The sequence below is a fragment of the Notechis scutatus genome, chromosome 14 (assembly GCF_049901735.1).
Source record: "Notechis scutatus isolate UNSWTSFEM ecotype Mainland chromosome 14, rNotScu1.2, whole genome shotgun sequence".
NCBI classification, from domain to species: Eukaryota; Metazoa; Chordata; class Lepidosauria; order Squamata; family Elapidae; genus Notechis; species Notechis scutatus.
Window position 1 is genome coordinate 3,881,733 of NC_142022.1, and position 16,613 is coordinate 3,898,345.

Consider the following 16,613-nt stretch of genomic DNA (forward strand, 5'->3'; position numbering starts at 1 on the left):
AATGACCAGGGAAGATGTGGTTAGGAGCAGACGGGCATCCGCTATTCAAGATGAGTGCCTCAGCCACCCGGCAAAAGCTGGAGAAGAAAGAGCAGGCGGCGGCATTCAACCCAACCCGCTGGACGGAGGAGAATGATGGCAGCGGCGTCCTGGCCGGGAAGTTCCAAGTCCTCGAGAAGTTCTTCACCCCGGTGCAGCAGGCCAAGCGGCGGAAGGAGAGGGTGTTTTTGCCCCTGCAGATGGAGACCCTGGACGACCGCTTCTCCATTCACTCCTCCAGCTCGCTCACATCCATGTCTTCAGCCCTGTGGTCTTTGGAAGCCCAGCTAGAAAAGGAGGCTCTGCCCATGGCGCCTCCTCAGTACCATTCTTCTCCATCCGGATCTTGTAGGGAGGGCGCTGTGGAAGGCATGGCCTCCCAACCCCCCATGCAGGAGACAAGAAGGCTGGGTGGGTCCTTCACTCCCTTCGTCAGAGGGGCGGGCGATTTGCCTCTTGGTCAGGGCCACCTGGAGCTCCGGCCGCAGGTGGCACAAGCCGAAGGCCTGGAGGAGAACTTCTACAAGGCCACCGGCCTGCAGCAGTATGGTCCAGCCTTCAGGGAAGAGCCTGAGATCCCAGCTCTGCAGCAGCCCTCCAAGACTGTCCGCCCTCCTCTTGGCCGGGTTGTTTTGAGAAACGGGGTGGTGGAAGAGGACGGCCGTTTGTGGAAGACCAGGTCCAGCGAGGCTGTCATGGAACGGCCCACAGGACCGAAACCTCTCATGGCTCCAAAGCCCAGGAGATGCCACCACCACCAGCAGGAGAAGCCCTCCTCTCCCAAGAGCCTGGATCTGAGCCTCCCCAAGAAGTCCCTCATCCTAGGAGAAAACAGGCGGATAGAAGACAAGCTGCGCTTTTCGGAGTTCCTCAACGAAGTCACCCAACAGATCATGAGTCCGTCAAACCTCATGTCCCTGGGATGGAAGTCCCAGGGCTCTTCTCCAACCAACAGAGCACCCAGCACCAAGTCTATGTCGTCAGAATCATTGCTGGAGAAGAACGGGGGGAAAACGTCCTTGCCCAAGAGGCCAAGAGTTGGCCCGTTCGAAGCCAAAGGAGATGCCACCTCCATCCTTCCCAACCAGCTCCAGGCAAGCGCCAAACCTGTCAGGACCCCCGACGACACCAGCAGCAGTTCGGAGTCGGGCCTCTTTACGCCTTTTCTGGTCCAGCTGCCTGAGCTGTCCGAAGAAGGTTGTGGAGTAAGGAGGCATGAGGAAGGCGCATCGGGGCATGTACTGAAGCCCAAAGCTCAAGAATGGTCCTTCAAGAAAGCGGAGGAGATGGTGACCCGAGGAGCAGAGAAATTGGAGGGCAAAGAGTGGTCAAGGACCGTGGCTGGGAAGGTGTATAAGGTACCAGGCGTTTTTCTCAAAGCAAGAGGCTCTCTGGCTCCCTAGCCCATGTCTTCCACATCCTGAAGAAGGAGAAGAAGACCTGTGGTTTGTCTTTTGCGGGGACTCCGGTCCCTCCTTCATTAATGTAGCGGTCAGGGTGGGGAATCGGGCCCTCCTTCAAAATTGCCTCCAAGTTTCTTCAGGTTTCCAATCACTTGTCTAATTCGGTGTTTCTCAACCCTGACAACTCTATGGTGTGTGGACCTCAGTTCTCAGAATTCCCCAGCCGGCAGGCAGCCAGTTGGGGAATTCTAGGAGTTGTAATCTATATGTTTTAAAGCATGCTGGCTGGGGAATTCTGGGAGTTGTAGTCCACACATCTTAAAGCATGCTGGCTGGGGAATTCTGGGAGTTGTAGTCCACACATCTTAAGGCATGCTTGCTGGGGAATTCTGGGAGTTGTAGTCCACATGTTTTAAAGCATGCTGGCTGGGGAATTCTGGGAGTTGTAGTCCACACATCTTAAGGCATGCTTGCTGGGGAATTCTGGGAGTTGTAGTCCACACGTCTTAAAGCATGCTGGCTGGGGAATTCTGGGAGTTGTAGTTCACATGTCTTAAGGCATGCTTGCTGGGGAATTCTGGGGGTTGTAGTCTGCACGTTTTAAAGCATGCTGGCTGGGGAATTCTGGGAGTTGAACTCTACACATTGTAAAGGTACCAACATTGAGAAACACTATCTTTTCCTTCCTTCCTTCCTTCCTTCCTTCCTTCCTTCCTTCCTTCCTTCCTTCCTTCCTTCCTTCCTTCCTTCCTTCCTTCTCTCTCTCCCTCTGCAACTTTTTCTCCCTTAATTTGAATAGTTCTTCATTTTGATTTCTGTTTTGAGATACTCTGATCCTTGCTTTACCTTTTTTGAAATTTAGCCGGGGGGGTGGACAGGAGAAAAATATGGGCTGATCTGGACACAAATGCCATTTTAGTTCAACCCAGCCCTTGGCTCTCCTTGCCCTGACAACGATAATAACATAGCAGGAAGGGAAGATCTAGAGGTCTTGAAGAATAAGTGGGGAGTTAGAATAATCAATGGATGAAAAGTTACTAGGGCCAAACACACCTTTCTTGCAGAGATATGAAAGCCCACACAAAAAATGTACAGCCCCCATTTTCAATGGGCCTAGTGGATATGTTGGACTTTAGTTCCCATAGTTCCCAGCAGGTATGCTTTTCTGTCGTTGTTATTGCCACTTCAGAAACGCAACCATACCCAATTGCGGGAGAGAAGCTCCTATCCAGAAAGCCCTGGATTCAAATCCAGCCTCTTCTGAAACCCCTTTTGTTATTCGGGTTTTCTCCCGCGTAAGATTGGAAGTATCTAGGCAACGTTGCCTAGATACTTCCAATCTTACGCGGGAGAAAACCCGAATAACCAAAGATCCATATATATATATTTCTTTTCTTTTGCTGTTCAGGAACTCCTGGTCGAAGTGAACCCAAAGCCATCCAGGTGAGTAGGCCTGCCTCTTTGTATGCATACTGACATAAGGATTTCCTGCGCGAGCAGGGGGTTGGACTAGACGACCTCCAAGGTGCCCTCTAACTCTGTTATTCTGCACTTCTTTTGGAAATACTCTCCTAGGCAGTTAAGAAATATGAAACAAACAAACAGATGAATGAATGGATGAATAAGAAAATAAGTAAGTGAGTGTTTGGCTACTGAGTTAGGGGGCTCTAGTTTTCTGAGCCCCCTACTGGTGCCTCATTTGATAGTTGTATATTTTGATTTCTGTACAGGTAGTCCTGGACCTACAACAGTTTATTTAGTGTCTGTTCAAAGTTACAGCAGCCCTGAAAAATGTGATTTATGATGGCCATTTTTCCCAGTTATCGACCTTACACCAGGGGTGGGATTCAAATTTTTTAACAACCGATTCTTCTGGGGGCGTGGCCAGGTGGGTGTGGCCATGTGACTGGGTGGGCGTGGCTTCTTTTGGCAGCAAAAAAAAACAAAACCCATTTTTTTCTGCCTCCTGGGCCTCAGGGGAGCCTCCTGGGCTAAACACTAAGACAGTGAGGGGGATCCTGGCATAGCTGATCATCGGAACAGCTGATCGTCAGGAGGGGAAACATAAAAGAAATGCCTCAAGGAGTGACTGGGCGGGGGAGGACACATTCAGGGATGTTGTGCATGCACGATAAGGACGACTGGGTTGGGGAGGGGCGAGGCCAGCCGGGGACACGATTTGCCAGTTCTCCAAACTGCAGAATCATAACAACCGGTTCTATTGAACCGGTCCGAACCGGTCGAATCCCACCCACCCTCCCTGCTTTCCAGCATTCCCCATGATCCTGTGATCAAAATTCAGAGGCTCGGCCACTGGTTCATACTTATGACCGGCGTTGCTGTGTCCCAAGGTCATGTGATCATATTTTGCAACCTTCTCACAAGCAAAGTCCACGGGGGAAGCCAGAATCACTTAACAACCAGGGTTACTAACTTACCAATTGCAGTGATTCACTTAACAACAGTGGCAGAAAAGGTTGTAAAATAGGGCAAAGAAATTAACGTAACTGAAATGTTGCGATTATAAACCTACATTGTTTTTTTTTTAGGTAGACTATCAGAAAAAACTTGATAAGTAAAGTATGTATTTAATAATGCGTGTCTTAGCAGCAGCGAGATTTTTCTTCCCACAATACTGGGGGGGGGGGAAATGAAGATATATCCCAAGATGAAGAAATAGTGAAGAAGATACTAGATTATGCAGAAATGGATAAATTGTCATTGAAAATTAAGCAGAAAGAGGACATAGAATATTATCAAATGTGGAATTTATTTTACCGATGGTTGGTAAAAAGGGTGGGGAGATGAAGAATGTAAATTTGTATTGTTAAGCAAACTATATATCCAGACAACACAATGTTTATTAAGCACTAAGAAATGGATTTAAAAGAAAATCAATTTTTAAAAAAATAAATGAGACTTATGACCACAACTGAGCCCAAAAATTTTTTGTTGCTAAGTGAGACAATTATTAAATGAGTTTTGTCCCCTTTTACAACCTTTCTTGCCACAGCTGTTAAGCAAATCACTGCAGCAGTTAAGTTAGGAACACCGTTGTTAAGTGAATCTGGCTTCCCCATTGATTTTGCTTGTCAGAAGGTCGCAAAAGGGGATCACGTGACCCCAGGACATTGAGACTGTGAGAAATATGAGCCAGTTGCCAAGTGTCTGAATTTTGATCATGTGTTGATAGAGATGCTGCAATGGTCACAAGTGTGGAAAATGGTCATAAGTGTGGAAAATTCAGTGCCGCTGTAACTTCAAACACTACATGAATTATTTGTTGTGGTTCAGTGGCAGCCTGTGCAGATGGCAGCGGAATCGGACAGTAGGGAAGAACGGGGACCAGTCTGAAAGTCTGGAGAGGACTCGGACGAGGGTCCTGCGTCCGATGCAGAGATGGGGCCAGGACCATCTGGGAGTGGGGTGCTGCCTTCGGAGCCTTTGGAGTCTGGCAGCAGCGAGGCAGAGGAACAAGGGGAGCCTGTTCCCAGTGCACATACGTGCAGAGCTGTCAGAAGGCATGAACATTTAAGACAAAAGGGGCGACTCGGGAGTAAGGCTGGGAGGTGATGGCCCCTCCCATAAGGGATAAAGGACAGGCAAAGGTGACGAAAACTTTGCAGGAAGCAAAGTCATTCATTCAGTTCAGATTCATTCTTGAAGCTCTTTATACTTCGGTTGGTTTTTTTTTTCTCTAGTTCATTTGACACTTCTGTTATTGGCAGCACTTCACAGGAAAGAAAGGTGGGTGCTTTTCTCAAGGAATTGTTTGAGATCCATTACCATCTGGGAATGAAAATAATTCCCAGCATTGCAATAAAATAAGACTTGTTTTTAAAATAAGCATGTGCGTATTTACGGTCTAGGAAGCCTTGGTCAGAACATGATTGTAAGATGAAGGCTAACTGTCCTGCCCAGCACATTTGGGTGATTCTGGGTGATTAACAAATAAAAAATGAGTTTCTGTTCTCATGCAAGGTCTTCTCAGGATCAGGAGCTCCCCAAAATTCCTGTTTTGGACTCCAAATCTGGATCTGCTCAACAAGTTCTGCAAAGAAAATGGGAAGAGACTTTGGAGACGTTAAAGGAAAATTACAGCAGGTAAGGAAGATGTCAACTCATAAAACATTTCTATGCCTGTTTTAGAGGTGCCATGAACGGGGGGAGGGGGTGAGAAATTTGAAAGAGCAATGCGGCAGTTTAAAACTGAAAGTGCATTCCATTCTTATCTTGCAAAGATTGTAATTAAGCTACCGGAATTTCTGCCTCGAAAATCCCTAATTGGAGAATGTGACTCTTGGCTATGGACGTGTTTCGTTGGAGAATCTGAATTATGATACACCCAGAGGGTGCGGGGGAACCAGGGTCATAGGTGATAGTGAATTACATGTCCCAGAATCGGCTTCATACAGGTTCATGTGCCAACATGTTTGCGCCTAATAAATCCTTTGTAGTTTTTGAAGCTCGGCTCGAGGGTCATGGTTTAATGAGGGCAATTGCCAGAATCCTGACAGAAGAATTGAAAGCACACCAGATCTTTAAAGGGTGGGATTCCCTGTAGCCCAACCCACTTTCAGGAGGAGTTGAATATTAAAATATTAACATTAACATCATTTTTGCACAACACATAGATGCAATTTGGGAATCATTATAGGAGTTCCAGTGTTTCTCATCTTTTGCAATTTTAAGATTAGTGGACTTCAATCCTCAGAACGCTGGCTGGGGAATTCTGGGAGTTGAAATCCACCCATCTTAAAATGGCCAAGGTTGAGAACCACTGGTTTACTTATTTGTCACATCTGATCCCAAATTCCTCTGGGTAGAACTTTCATTCAGAAATTTTTTTATTACTTTGCACTTTTCTTCAATTAGGATTCATGAAGAGTACTCCAACACCCGTCATACCAACCAGCTGTTAGAGGAGAAACTTCAGAGGATTGTAAGAATTCTGTTGTATTACTTATTAATAATATTGTTAATTGTATATTAAGTTACCTCACTGATTACAATGACATACTAAGTTGGGAGCCTGTTTCCCAATGCAATTTCAGATAGATAATTTTAAATGTTCTGAAATCTTATACCAGCTGTATATTCCATTCATAACGGCAAGGTTAATATATACTGGTTAGCTGAGCTCCGTTTCCTGTTTTCCAATGATTATGAATTAAGTTCACCAATAAGCTTTCATGCTGCAGAAACTTGGTATCACCCTGTCTGTCCTCATTGACTTGACTATGTCAAGCATTTTTCCATTTAAGAGGAATTATGGGAATTAGAGTCTTAAATCATTTGTAGGTATCGCGTAGAAAAACTGGTATCTAATAACTGCAGAATTTATTTGTTTATTTGTTTATTTAATGGATTTTTATAGTTATTTGTTTGTTTGTTATTTAATAGATTTTTATAATTGCCCAACTCATGCATGGTGATTCTGGGTCTGGATGATAGAGTCAGTTTGGTCTAATTATTAAGGGGCACCAGAGATGGTGAATTCTAGTCCCGTTTTAGGCATGGAAATTGACCAAGTGATTTTGGACCAATCACCAGGAGTCAGTGAGTTCTAGTCCCGCTGTAGGCATGGAAAGTGGCCAAGTGACTTTGGACCAATCACCAGGAGTCAGTGAGTTCTAGTCCTGCCTTAGGCATGGAAATTGGCCAAGTGACTTTGGACCAATCACCACAAGACGGTGAGTTCTAGTCCCGCCTTAGGCACACAAGAGCCAGCTGGGTGACTTTGAGCCAGTCCCTCTCTATCAGCCCTACACACCTTGCCAGGTTGTTATGGTGGTGGTGGTGGCAAAAATAGGAGGAGGAAAGTGTGTGGGACATGTTCGTGGCCTTGAGTTATTTCCATCCCTTGAGGCAGGTTATGAATGAATAAATAGGTAAACAATAGATAAACAATCAAACAAATAAATTCCACATTTAAATTTCGGTGGGTTTGAATAGATGTCTGTCCTCAGGTTGTTCTAATCTATCTCTTTGTCTAACTCCCCATCTGTCTTTCTTATCAGGTACAGACAATGGCCGAGGAAAGGCAGGCTTGGAACCAACGAATCGCTGAATTGGAACGGCTTATCAGGTTCCAAAATGTTTTTTGCGTCTCGGAGAAAATTAACGTGAGTACCTTACTCGCATCACAATATAGGTGTTGTGTGCTAGTGGAGCTGGCAGCAGAGTCGGACAGAGAGGAGGTTGGGGAGGAACCTGGGCCAGTCCTGGAGGCTGAGGAAGGTTCAGACAAGGGCTCTGCATCGCAGGCAGAGATGGGGCCAGGGCAGGCCGGCTGTCATCAGCTGCCTTCGGGCTCAGACAGCAGTGAGGTGGGGGGAGCAGCTGGAGCCAGTTCCCAGCCTACACATGCGCAGAGCTGCCAAAAGAAAAGAACAATTACGAACTAAGGTTCGGCGTGGGAGTAAGGCCACAGGTAGACGGTGAATGGACCCTCCTGTAGGGATTAAAAGAGGAGCAAAGGGGGAGGGGGCTTTTGCAGGAAACAATTCCTTCGTTGCCGCAGTGTGAAGATCTGTCTGTGCATCTCAGAGTCTCTGTGCCGAGTCCTTACTTGTCAGCACTGCATTTGGAAATAGTTACTTGGCAGCTCTCCAAGCTAGATAAGGTCTGTGCTCCTAATCACACCCTTGAAAGGCTGTTCGTCAGGCCTCTGGCTGAAAGTGAATGCAAGAAATTCACCTTCGTTTAATAAAAAGGGGTTTTGCCGGGACAAAAAGTCTGCTTAGTGCTTTTTGGGGAAGCCTAGGACAGAACAATAGGTTGAGATAAAGACTTGGGGGACAAAATACCTGGAACTTTGATACTATATATGTTGATGGCAGCAAGATTACTTTATGCACAAAAATGGAAGGACATTTTGATTCCCACAAGGGATGAGTGGCCACAGAAGTTGATGGAGTTAGCAGGGATGGGGAAATTGATTGCTTTGATTAAAGAAAAAAAAAACATAATTACTTATGTTTCTATTTGGAAACGGCTTCTGGACTTTGTGCTTGAGATGGGAGAAAAATGAAACCTTGATTTTGGGTTTTTCTGATGAGATAGGCTTGTTGCTATGGAAATGGTTAGTTTATATTATTATGTAAAAGTAAACAGTTGAGGTTTGATGTTATTATTTATTCTACTGCATCAAAGGGACTGGAAGCCAATGCCTTTTCTTTCTTTTTCCCTTTTCTACACTTTTCCCCTTCCCTTTCTCCTCCCCTATCTTTCCTACTATTTTCTTTTGTATTTCTGAATTTTTCCTATTTTTCCTACTATTTTCTTTTGTATTTCTGAATTTTATAGTTTTAATATAACATTAAACAAAAATGATTAGGGGACCGGAGGCTAAAACATATAAAGAATGGTTGCAGGAATTTGGAATCTCTAGTTTAATGAAATGAAGATCTGGGGGGAACATGAAAGCAGCCTTCCAATATCTCAGGGGTTGCCACAAAGAAGAGGAAGGGGTCAACTTATTCTCCAAAGCACCAGAAGGCAGGACAAGATAGGAACTAACCAAGGAGAGAAGCAACCTAGAACTAAGGAGAAATTTCCTGAGAGTTAGAACAATTAATCAGTGGAACAAATTGCCTCCAGAAGTTGTGAATGCTCCAACTCTGAAGCATTTAAGAAGAGCTTGGATAACCATTTGTCTGAAATGGTATAGGGTTTCCTGCCTAGGCAGGGGGTTGGACTAGAAGACCTCCAAGGTCCCTTCCAACTCTGTTATTCTATCCTATTCTGATACATAAGTAAACTAATAGTAATAGTAATAGTAATAATAATAAGAATAATACTAATAATACTAATAATAATAATGATAATGATGATGATGAAATATAGGTTGGGGTAAATATTGGTGTGCGGAATCTAAGATGCTAGATGGATGGATGGATAGGTAGATAGATAAATAGATGATAGATGATATATCTATCTGTCTATGATAGATAAAGACATGATAGATGATAGATTGAGAGAATTTATGGATATAGATACATACATAGATATAGATATAAATAGATGATAGATAAATGGAGAGATGATAGATATAGATAGATAGATAGATAGATAGATAGATAGATAGATGATAGATAGATGAAGAGATGACAGATAGATAGATAGATAGATAGATGATAGATAGATAGATAGATAGATAGATAGATGATAGATGGAGAGATGATAGATATGATAGATAGATTGATAGATGATAGATAGATGGAGAGATGACAGAGATGACAGATAGATAGATAGATAGATAGATAGATAGATAGATGATAGATAGATAGATAGATAGATAGATGATAGATAGATGGAGAGATGATAGATATGATAGATAGATTGATAGATGATAGATAGATGGAGAGATGACAGAGATGACAGACAGACAGACAGACAGACAGACAGACAGATAGATAGATAGATAGATAGATAGACAAACAGACAGAGTGTGGATAGAGAAGTGTGTCTCAAATGTATCAACTTTAAAATAAGTGAACTTGAACTCTGAGAATTCTGGGAGTTGAAGTCCACCCACCTTAAAGCTGCCACAGGGTTGAGAGAGAGATAGTGACACGAGATGGTTAAAGGAATGGCAGGTTCTTGCAAAGTCTGGGACATCTAAACAATATCCTTGTTTCTGTCTGTTTCTCAACCTTGTCCAGGTTTCGGATCTGCTCCCCAAATCCGGTGTCCAGGCCCATCCTGGGGGAGAGAACCCCATGGGTCCTTCTTCTGAACCTCTCTTGGAGGTCATTCCTCCCCCTCCTCCATTCAAGGATAGAGACTCCAGCACCCGGAGCAGCAGTCCCACCCCGGCTGATTTGACCCCTGAAAGCATCAAGTTGGGCTGCAGCTCAGAATTTGGCCCAGCCAGGCCGCTGGGGGACTATGAGGCCCGTGGACCTCCTCCTCCTCCTCTTGTTGCCAAGAGCTTCCTCCACCCACTGCCTCTCTCTGCTTGGAAGCCCACCAAATTCTGTGCGGAGTGCGTAAATGTGACAGAGGAGGAGTACGGCAGGAAAGAGAGGGGGCCACCATGTCCTCCGCCAGCCCCCTGCTTTTGGTACCTGCAGGAGGCCTGGGCACCCTCATCCCTGGCTCGCCCTTTGCCAGACCCAGAACTGGGGGCTTTCCCCGTGCTGCATCCACCTCACCTGTCTGGCCGCCCAGCGGCGAGGGAGCCTCCGGCGGCTGAATGGAGCAGGTGGGCCCACTTGGATGCTGCCGAGGCCTCTCAGAGCCCTGGCTTGGTGGAGAAGGCATGGAGAGCCCGCCTGGAGCATCAGCCGAGGCCGAAGGTGCTGGACAGCTGTGCCTTGACCCCCCGCAAGTGCTCAGAGCAAGAGGAGAACCCAGAGAAAGGGGGCGCCTGGTGCCGAACCCGTTGCATAACCGTGCAGGAAGAAGAGAGCGGCAAAGAGCTCTCGCGTTCTGGAGCGATGGCTTCGGAGGGGAAGCTACACCCCAGCCTTCAGCATACGGGGGATTTGCTCCCCCAGGTCAGCCAGCGGGGAGGAAGGGAGAGGCGGGATTTTGCCACCATCCAGGACTCGACGTCACTGTGAGAGGCAAGTCCAAAGCCCCTCCGTGCCCTCCCCTCACAGCTGAGACCCCTGGAACTGCAGCAGTGGTGGTATTCTACCAGTTCTGGCATACCAGTAGCGCCGAAGATCAGCCAACCCCAAACCGGTTCTCTCCGAGCTGCTGTTGGGTCCACTCACCTGCCCGGGCTGCCATACTGACTTTTATTCCCTGCTTTGGAAGTGACAGGGAGAGTGCAGGATTGCAGGAAGCGAGTCGGAAAGCCTCTACACCTGTTGTGCAAAGTGTGCCCACGTGCATATGCAAAGTGCATGCGTAGCCTTGCAAAGCGCACCCACCAAGCCACGCCCACCAAATTGGCGGTAAACTATTTTGAAACGCACCACTGGGCTGCAGGTTGCATCGGTGTCAAGGTTCCCAGTCATACATCCCCTTGAATAAGGACTCCGAGGCAGGCCTGGCACAGGATTGGGAAGCGGCTGGAAGAAATGATGGGATTTAAAATAGAGCATAGACCAGAATGTTTTTTTTAAATTGGGAATTATATTTAAAAAAAAAACATAATAAGGAAGAGTTATACGTGATAATACATGTCATCACTGCAGCAAGAATGGTATTTGCCCAGAAGTGGAAGGAGAAAGAAATCCCTAGTGAAGATGCAGTAATAAACAAAATTCTGATATGCGCTGAAATGGATGGGCTAACCCTAGAGAGGAAAAATAAGGATGAATCGGAATATTGCATAATTTGGAATAGATTTTACTATTGGTGGGGACAGAAAGGAAGGACCTAAGATGGAAAGGTGTTGTTGAGAGGATACCTGAGACTATGAGAGTAAAATAACACTTAAGGATGTTGGAGAATGTAATTAAGGATGAATAAATGTATATGTGTGTGTGTGTGTATATATATATATATATATATGTATGTATGTGTATATATATATATATATATATATGGTATTCAGCTTTGTTCGGGTATTTTCCCACGTCATTGTAGTTGCGCTTCCTACAATGACGTGGGAAAATACCCGAACAAAGCTGAATACCATACATGTAAGTACCGCGAAAACTTAAGAATATATATATATATATATATATATTAGACTAGAATGGTGACCAAAAGTTATGTCGAAACAACTCCACCACGTTCAATGTTTTTAAATGTTATGTTTAATAAAAATTATTATTAAAAAAAAAAAGAACTGTGAGGTAGGCCTATTCCTCAAAGAATATTTTATTGGGACATATCAAATTGGCACAGGCTTAGTGGAAAACCGGCTCTAAAGTTCCCACTGGTTTTATGCCCAATGAAAAGTAAAACTTTGTCACTTCCCCCCACCCCCCAGAGCCTCCAGTCACCTGGTCCAATCAGCACATAGTCCAGTTGCTAGGCAACCTCCGTCTCTGCCTTTTGAGCACCTGCACCAATGTCCTTGATTCCCAAGGGAAAGAATTTTATTTAGACCACAACACCCTCAGCGGTCTCTAGGCCCCCACCTCCCTGGGCCCTTTCGCTCCAGGCTGGGTCAACCCTGAAGCAGTGAGAGGAAGAAACCTCCATAGAAAAAAGCTACAAAAAGGGAAATGGCCGCAGTTCAGCCAACATCAGGATTGACAATCGATTGTGTTGCAGTGAAAAATTGTGATGGAATTTAGTGCAGAGTGGCGGAAGGGGGGGATTGTCTTTCCCAAAGAGCAAAGAGGTGATACCACTTGAAATGTCTGGTAGGCAGGAAGAGGACGAGGGGGACACTCCCTAGCAGTTCACAGTGTGTATCTATAGTTATGCAGATAAGTACTTTAGTCCGGCAAGGATGCTGTCTATAGGTGAACAATAATAAAGAAATTTCCCAGAAGCAAGTGCTCGAGTTATTTTTGGTTCCTTGGGTGTGATGTGCGCATTGCACTGTTCCAAGGGAGGGTCTCCCTTGATTATGATCTCCCCTTAAAGCAAAGCTAAACCTGGGTTCTGATCTAAGTCTCGAGTTAAACTCTTGAGGCCTGGGCCTCCCTTGAAATATTGCATCCTGTTGAAGTAATTCCCCGTTAGGAGAATGAGTGCACACAGGGAGACGTAGTGTGAGTAATGTTGAATATCACACGACCAGCACACAGATACACTGAATAGTAAAATGTAGTTTTTTACTTCCAGTAAACAGTTAAGCAAAGTCCAACAAACAGTCCAAGTCATACACGGTTAAAGCAGTCAGTTTTCAGTCCAGGGATAATCCAAATAACAAAGTGCAGTATCATAAGCAGTTCAGTAAATAGACTCACAGCAATCCAAGAAGAACGACGATCAGCAACAGTCAACAGGAAAAATGCAGGAACCAAAAACAGTGAACATCAGAACATCTAGCAACAAGCAACTCACAGCAACAACAGAACATAACAGCCCAGGTTTCTGGCTCAATCTTATGGCTGTTTGAGGAACCACACCCAATTACAATTTTAGCATTCCCTTAAAGAGACAGTATTAAATGTCTATCCTGGTTTATAAATTTCCAACCCAACTATTAGGTGACTATCAATTCCTAACACATTCTGTTTTGGTCGTCATGATATAAAAAGGATATTGAGGCTCTGGAAAGAGCGTAGGGAAGAGCAATAAAGATGATTAGGGGGCTGGAGGATAAAATATAGGAAGAACGGTTGCAGGAACTGGGCCTGGCTAGTCTAGTGAGAAGAAGGATTACGAAGTGACATGATAGCAGTGTTCCAGTATTTGAGGGTTTGCCCCAGCACATGCACACATGACCTCCGCACATGCTTTACCCCCCCCAACCCGTACATGTGTGGCAGAGACCTGAAGACCAGCTGGCCACGTGTGCGCATGCGTGACAGAACTGAGCTGGGCGATGTCTCGCATGCCCAGAGAGAGGGCTCTGCGTGTCACCTCTGGCACATGTGCCATAGGTTTGCCATTCATGGTTATAGGGCCTCCTGCTTGGGCAGGGGGTTGGACTAGAAGACCTCCAAGGTCCCTTCCAGCTCTATTCTGATTCTGATTCAAACCGAAAGACCCAGCAGCCCCAGAAGGAAAAACAGGATGTGATGACCCAAAGGGGCGTGGCACAAAGGCAACACAGTCAAATAAGCAAGAAGAGTCCCTTTATTAGCTCCAACTTTGCCCGCAATGTCCAGGTTACCTTCGGCTGGACAAAAACTCTCCCAGGAGCAATCTTTAAGTGGAGAAAATTCAGTCCGAAAACAAAGTACATGCAAACTGTAACTAAAATTCCAAACAAACTAAGCTGCAGTAATTAACTTGACAGGGCAGGGAAAGGAATTGTGGACTTGAAAGCACAGCAAAACACACACAGTTGGGAAGATGCCAGAAACACAGATAAGCCTCGACGATACCAGATAAATTCACAATTTGCTCCCAACAACTTGCTGTGCACAGCTTCCCCTTTTAAACACTCTGTTCCCAGCTGCAGCTAATGAAGGGAATCAGGACCCTTTCCTCCCCTGTAATCTATGCAACCCACATTGCGCTCTTCTCCCTCCCTGCGTGCCCTAGGATGAAGAGGGGGTGGGCCTGGGTCTTCCTCTGAACTCTCTCTCCTTTGTTCTACCTCTCCCCCTGCTCTGCCCAGCCAGACTTTGCCCTTCCCCAGTTTCCTCCACAGACAACGGAGCCACATTCCTACTCCCTGTCAGCTGCTCGGCCTCCCGCTCTGAATCAGATTCTGACAGGGGCATGACACTGGAATTATCTACACAACATACAATGTCAGAACTGCAACAACCCCTCTGTAGGACAAACAGCCAGAAGAGTGGCATCCACTGGCAGTCGGAAGACATTGACGGAAATTCTTTAATTTCACAACATATAGACAAATTTGACCATGGTTTCAATTGGGAAAATGTGACCATCCTAGACCAGGCCAAATGCTACAAAAATGCCAGGGGATTTCTAGAAGCCAGGCACTCTGACAAATCAGCCATCCATAGACAACATAGACATTTACAACATCTATAGATTGTGCTATAAGGGAGCCAGCGTGGCTGAGATGCTGAGCTTGTTGATCAGAAAGGTCGGCAGTTCGGCGGTTCAAATCCCTAGTGCCGCGTAACGGACTGAGCTCCTGTTCCTTGTCCCAGCTTCTGCCAACCTAGCAGATCGAAAGCATGTAAAAAAATACAAGTAGAAAAATAGGGACCCCTTTGGTGGGAAGGGAACAGCGTTCTGTGCACCTTTGGTGCTTAGTCCTGCCGGCCACATGAACACAGAGACGTCTTTGGACAGTGCTGGCTCTTCGGCTTTGTCATGGAGATGAGCACCGCCCCCTAGAGCCAAAAATGACTAGCACGGATTTGCGAGGGGAACCTTTACCTTTATAGATTATGCAAAAGAGACAATCAATCAACCCAAAAGAGAACAAAAGGACTCCAGCAGTTCTCCACCAGTAATCAGCAACCAGATTAACATAGATTAACTTCAAGGTTAACTTCAGACCAAGAATCAAACAATACCCCAATCAAGGAACTGCCAAAGAGCCATCAGTAAACAGCCCAACCAAAGAATATCTAAGGCTACCACTCACCCACACAGGCAGGCAAGACACCAGAATATAAGCTAACAGCAAACAGCACTCCTTACTAGCACTGATGATGTTACCTAGTTGGGTCATGAAACATCTGCAAGAAAACAAGCAAGCTCAAGAGAGCATCACCGACCCTACAGCCTTTTCCCTCCAAGGTTGTAAAATGGGGAAAAATTCACTCAGCAAGTGTCTTGCTTTGCAACAGAAATGTTGGGCTCAGTTGTGGTTGTAAATCAGTTGTGTTGATTGAGAGCAATCAACCCATGGATCAGAAGTTGCCTTCAGAAGTTGTGGGAGCTTCATCCCTGGAGGCTTTCCAGAAGAGACTGGACTGCCACCTGTCAGAAATGGTGTGGGGTCTCCTGCTTGGGTGGAGGGTTGGACTAGATGACCTCCAAGGTCCCTTCCAACTCTGTTAATCTGTAAATCTGTAATATCTAAGCAATCAATCCCTGGAACACAAGTTGCCTTCAGAAGTTGTGGGAGCTTTGACTTCCGGTTTGGGCTTCTTCGGCAACGGACCGAAATCGTGATCGTCCATGGTTTTGATCCGTGCTCGCCGCTGGAGCTCCCCGAGCTGCCTGGATTCGGGGCTGAAGCCACCTCATAGAGGTGGTGAAGAAGGGGGAGCCATCAGTGGGGTTGAGGAGAGCCGCATCTCTCCTCCTCGGCTGGCCATTACTCCCTTCCCCAAAGGCGGTTGCAGCGTTGGTCAGAAATGGCCACCTCAAAGAAGAACCCGACCGGACAAGATTGTGCAGGAGGAAGTTTAAAGGAGAAAGTTTGACTGACTGGGCTGAACGGAGAACATCTATTTAAGGTACCTGGAACCTGAATTTTAAAGACTAATATTATTCCTAAAAAAGATTTTAAGCTGCGAAAGAGAAAGGGAAAGGAAATGGAATTGGCTTTTTTCCCTCTAACTGACTTGGAACATTATGAAGAAGAGATTGGAATAAGAAATTGATACTAATCCACTTTGACATTAATAGGCTATTTCTAGCTGAAAATAAAGTGTCAAAGGGATAAAGATTCTTGGATAATTTTAAAACTTTCTTTAGAAAAAGAGAAAG

At 45.6% G+C, this 16,613-nt stretch overlaps 1 protein-coding gene across 1 annotated transcript; it reads left to right on the forward strand.

Annotated features, from left to right (window-relative positions):
• Positions 1–17: 17 nt before the first annotated feature.
• Positions 18–11,111, forward strand: LOC148129504 (uncharacterized). Its single transcript, XM_087943486.1, has 6 exons — positions 18–1,397; positions 2,851–2,885; positions 5,424–5,546; positions 6,318–6,384; positions 7,463–7,567; positions 10,109–11,111. The coding sequence occupies exons 1-6, from the start codon at positions 51–53 to the stop codon at positions 11,009–11,011; spliced, it is 2,580 nt and encodes an 859-aa protein (XP_087799612.1). The 5' UTR covers positions 18–50; the 3' UTR covers positions 11,012–11,111.
• Positions 11,112–16,613: the final 5,502 nt, after the last annotated feature.

Excerpts from the sequence above, each read along its gene's own strand:
- LOC148129504 (XM_087943486.1), top strand. The coding sequence starts at position 51 with ATGAGTGCCTCAGCCACCCGGCAAAAGCTGGAGAAGAAAGAGCAGGCG. Across the intron at positions 6,385-7,462 it reads AGGAGAAACTTCAGAGGATT|GTACAGACAATGGCCGAGGA; the intron begins GTAAGAATTCTG and ends CTTTCTTATCAG. Across the intron at positions 7,568-10,108 it reads GCGTCTCGGAGAAAATTAAC|GTTTCGGATCTGCTCCCCAA; the intron begins GTGAGTACCTTA and ends AACCTTGTCCAG.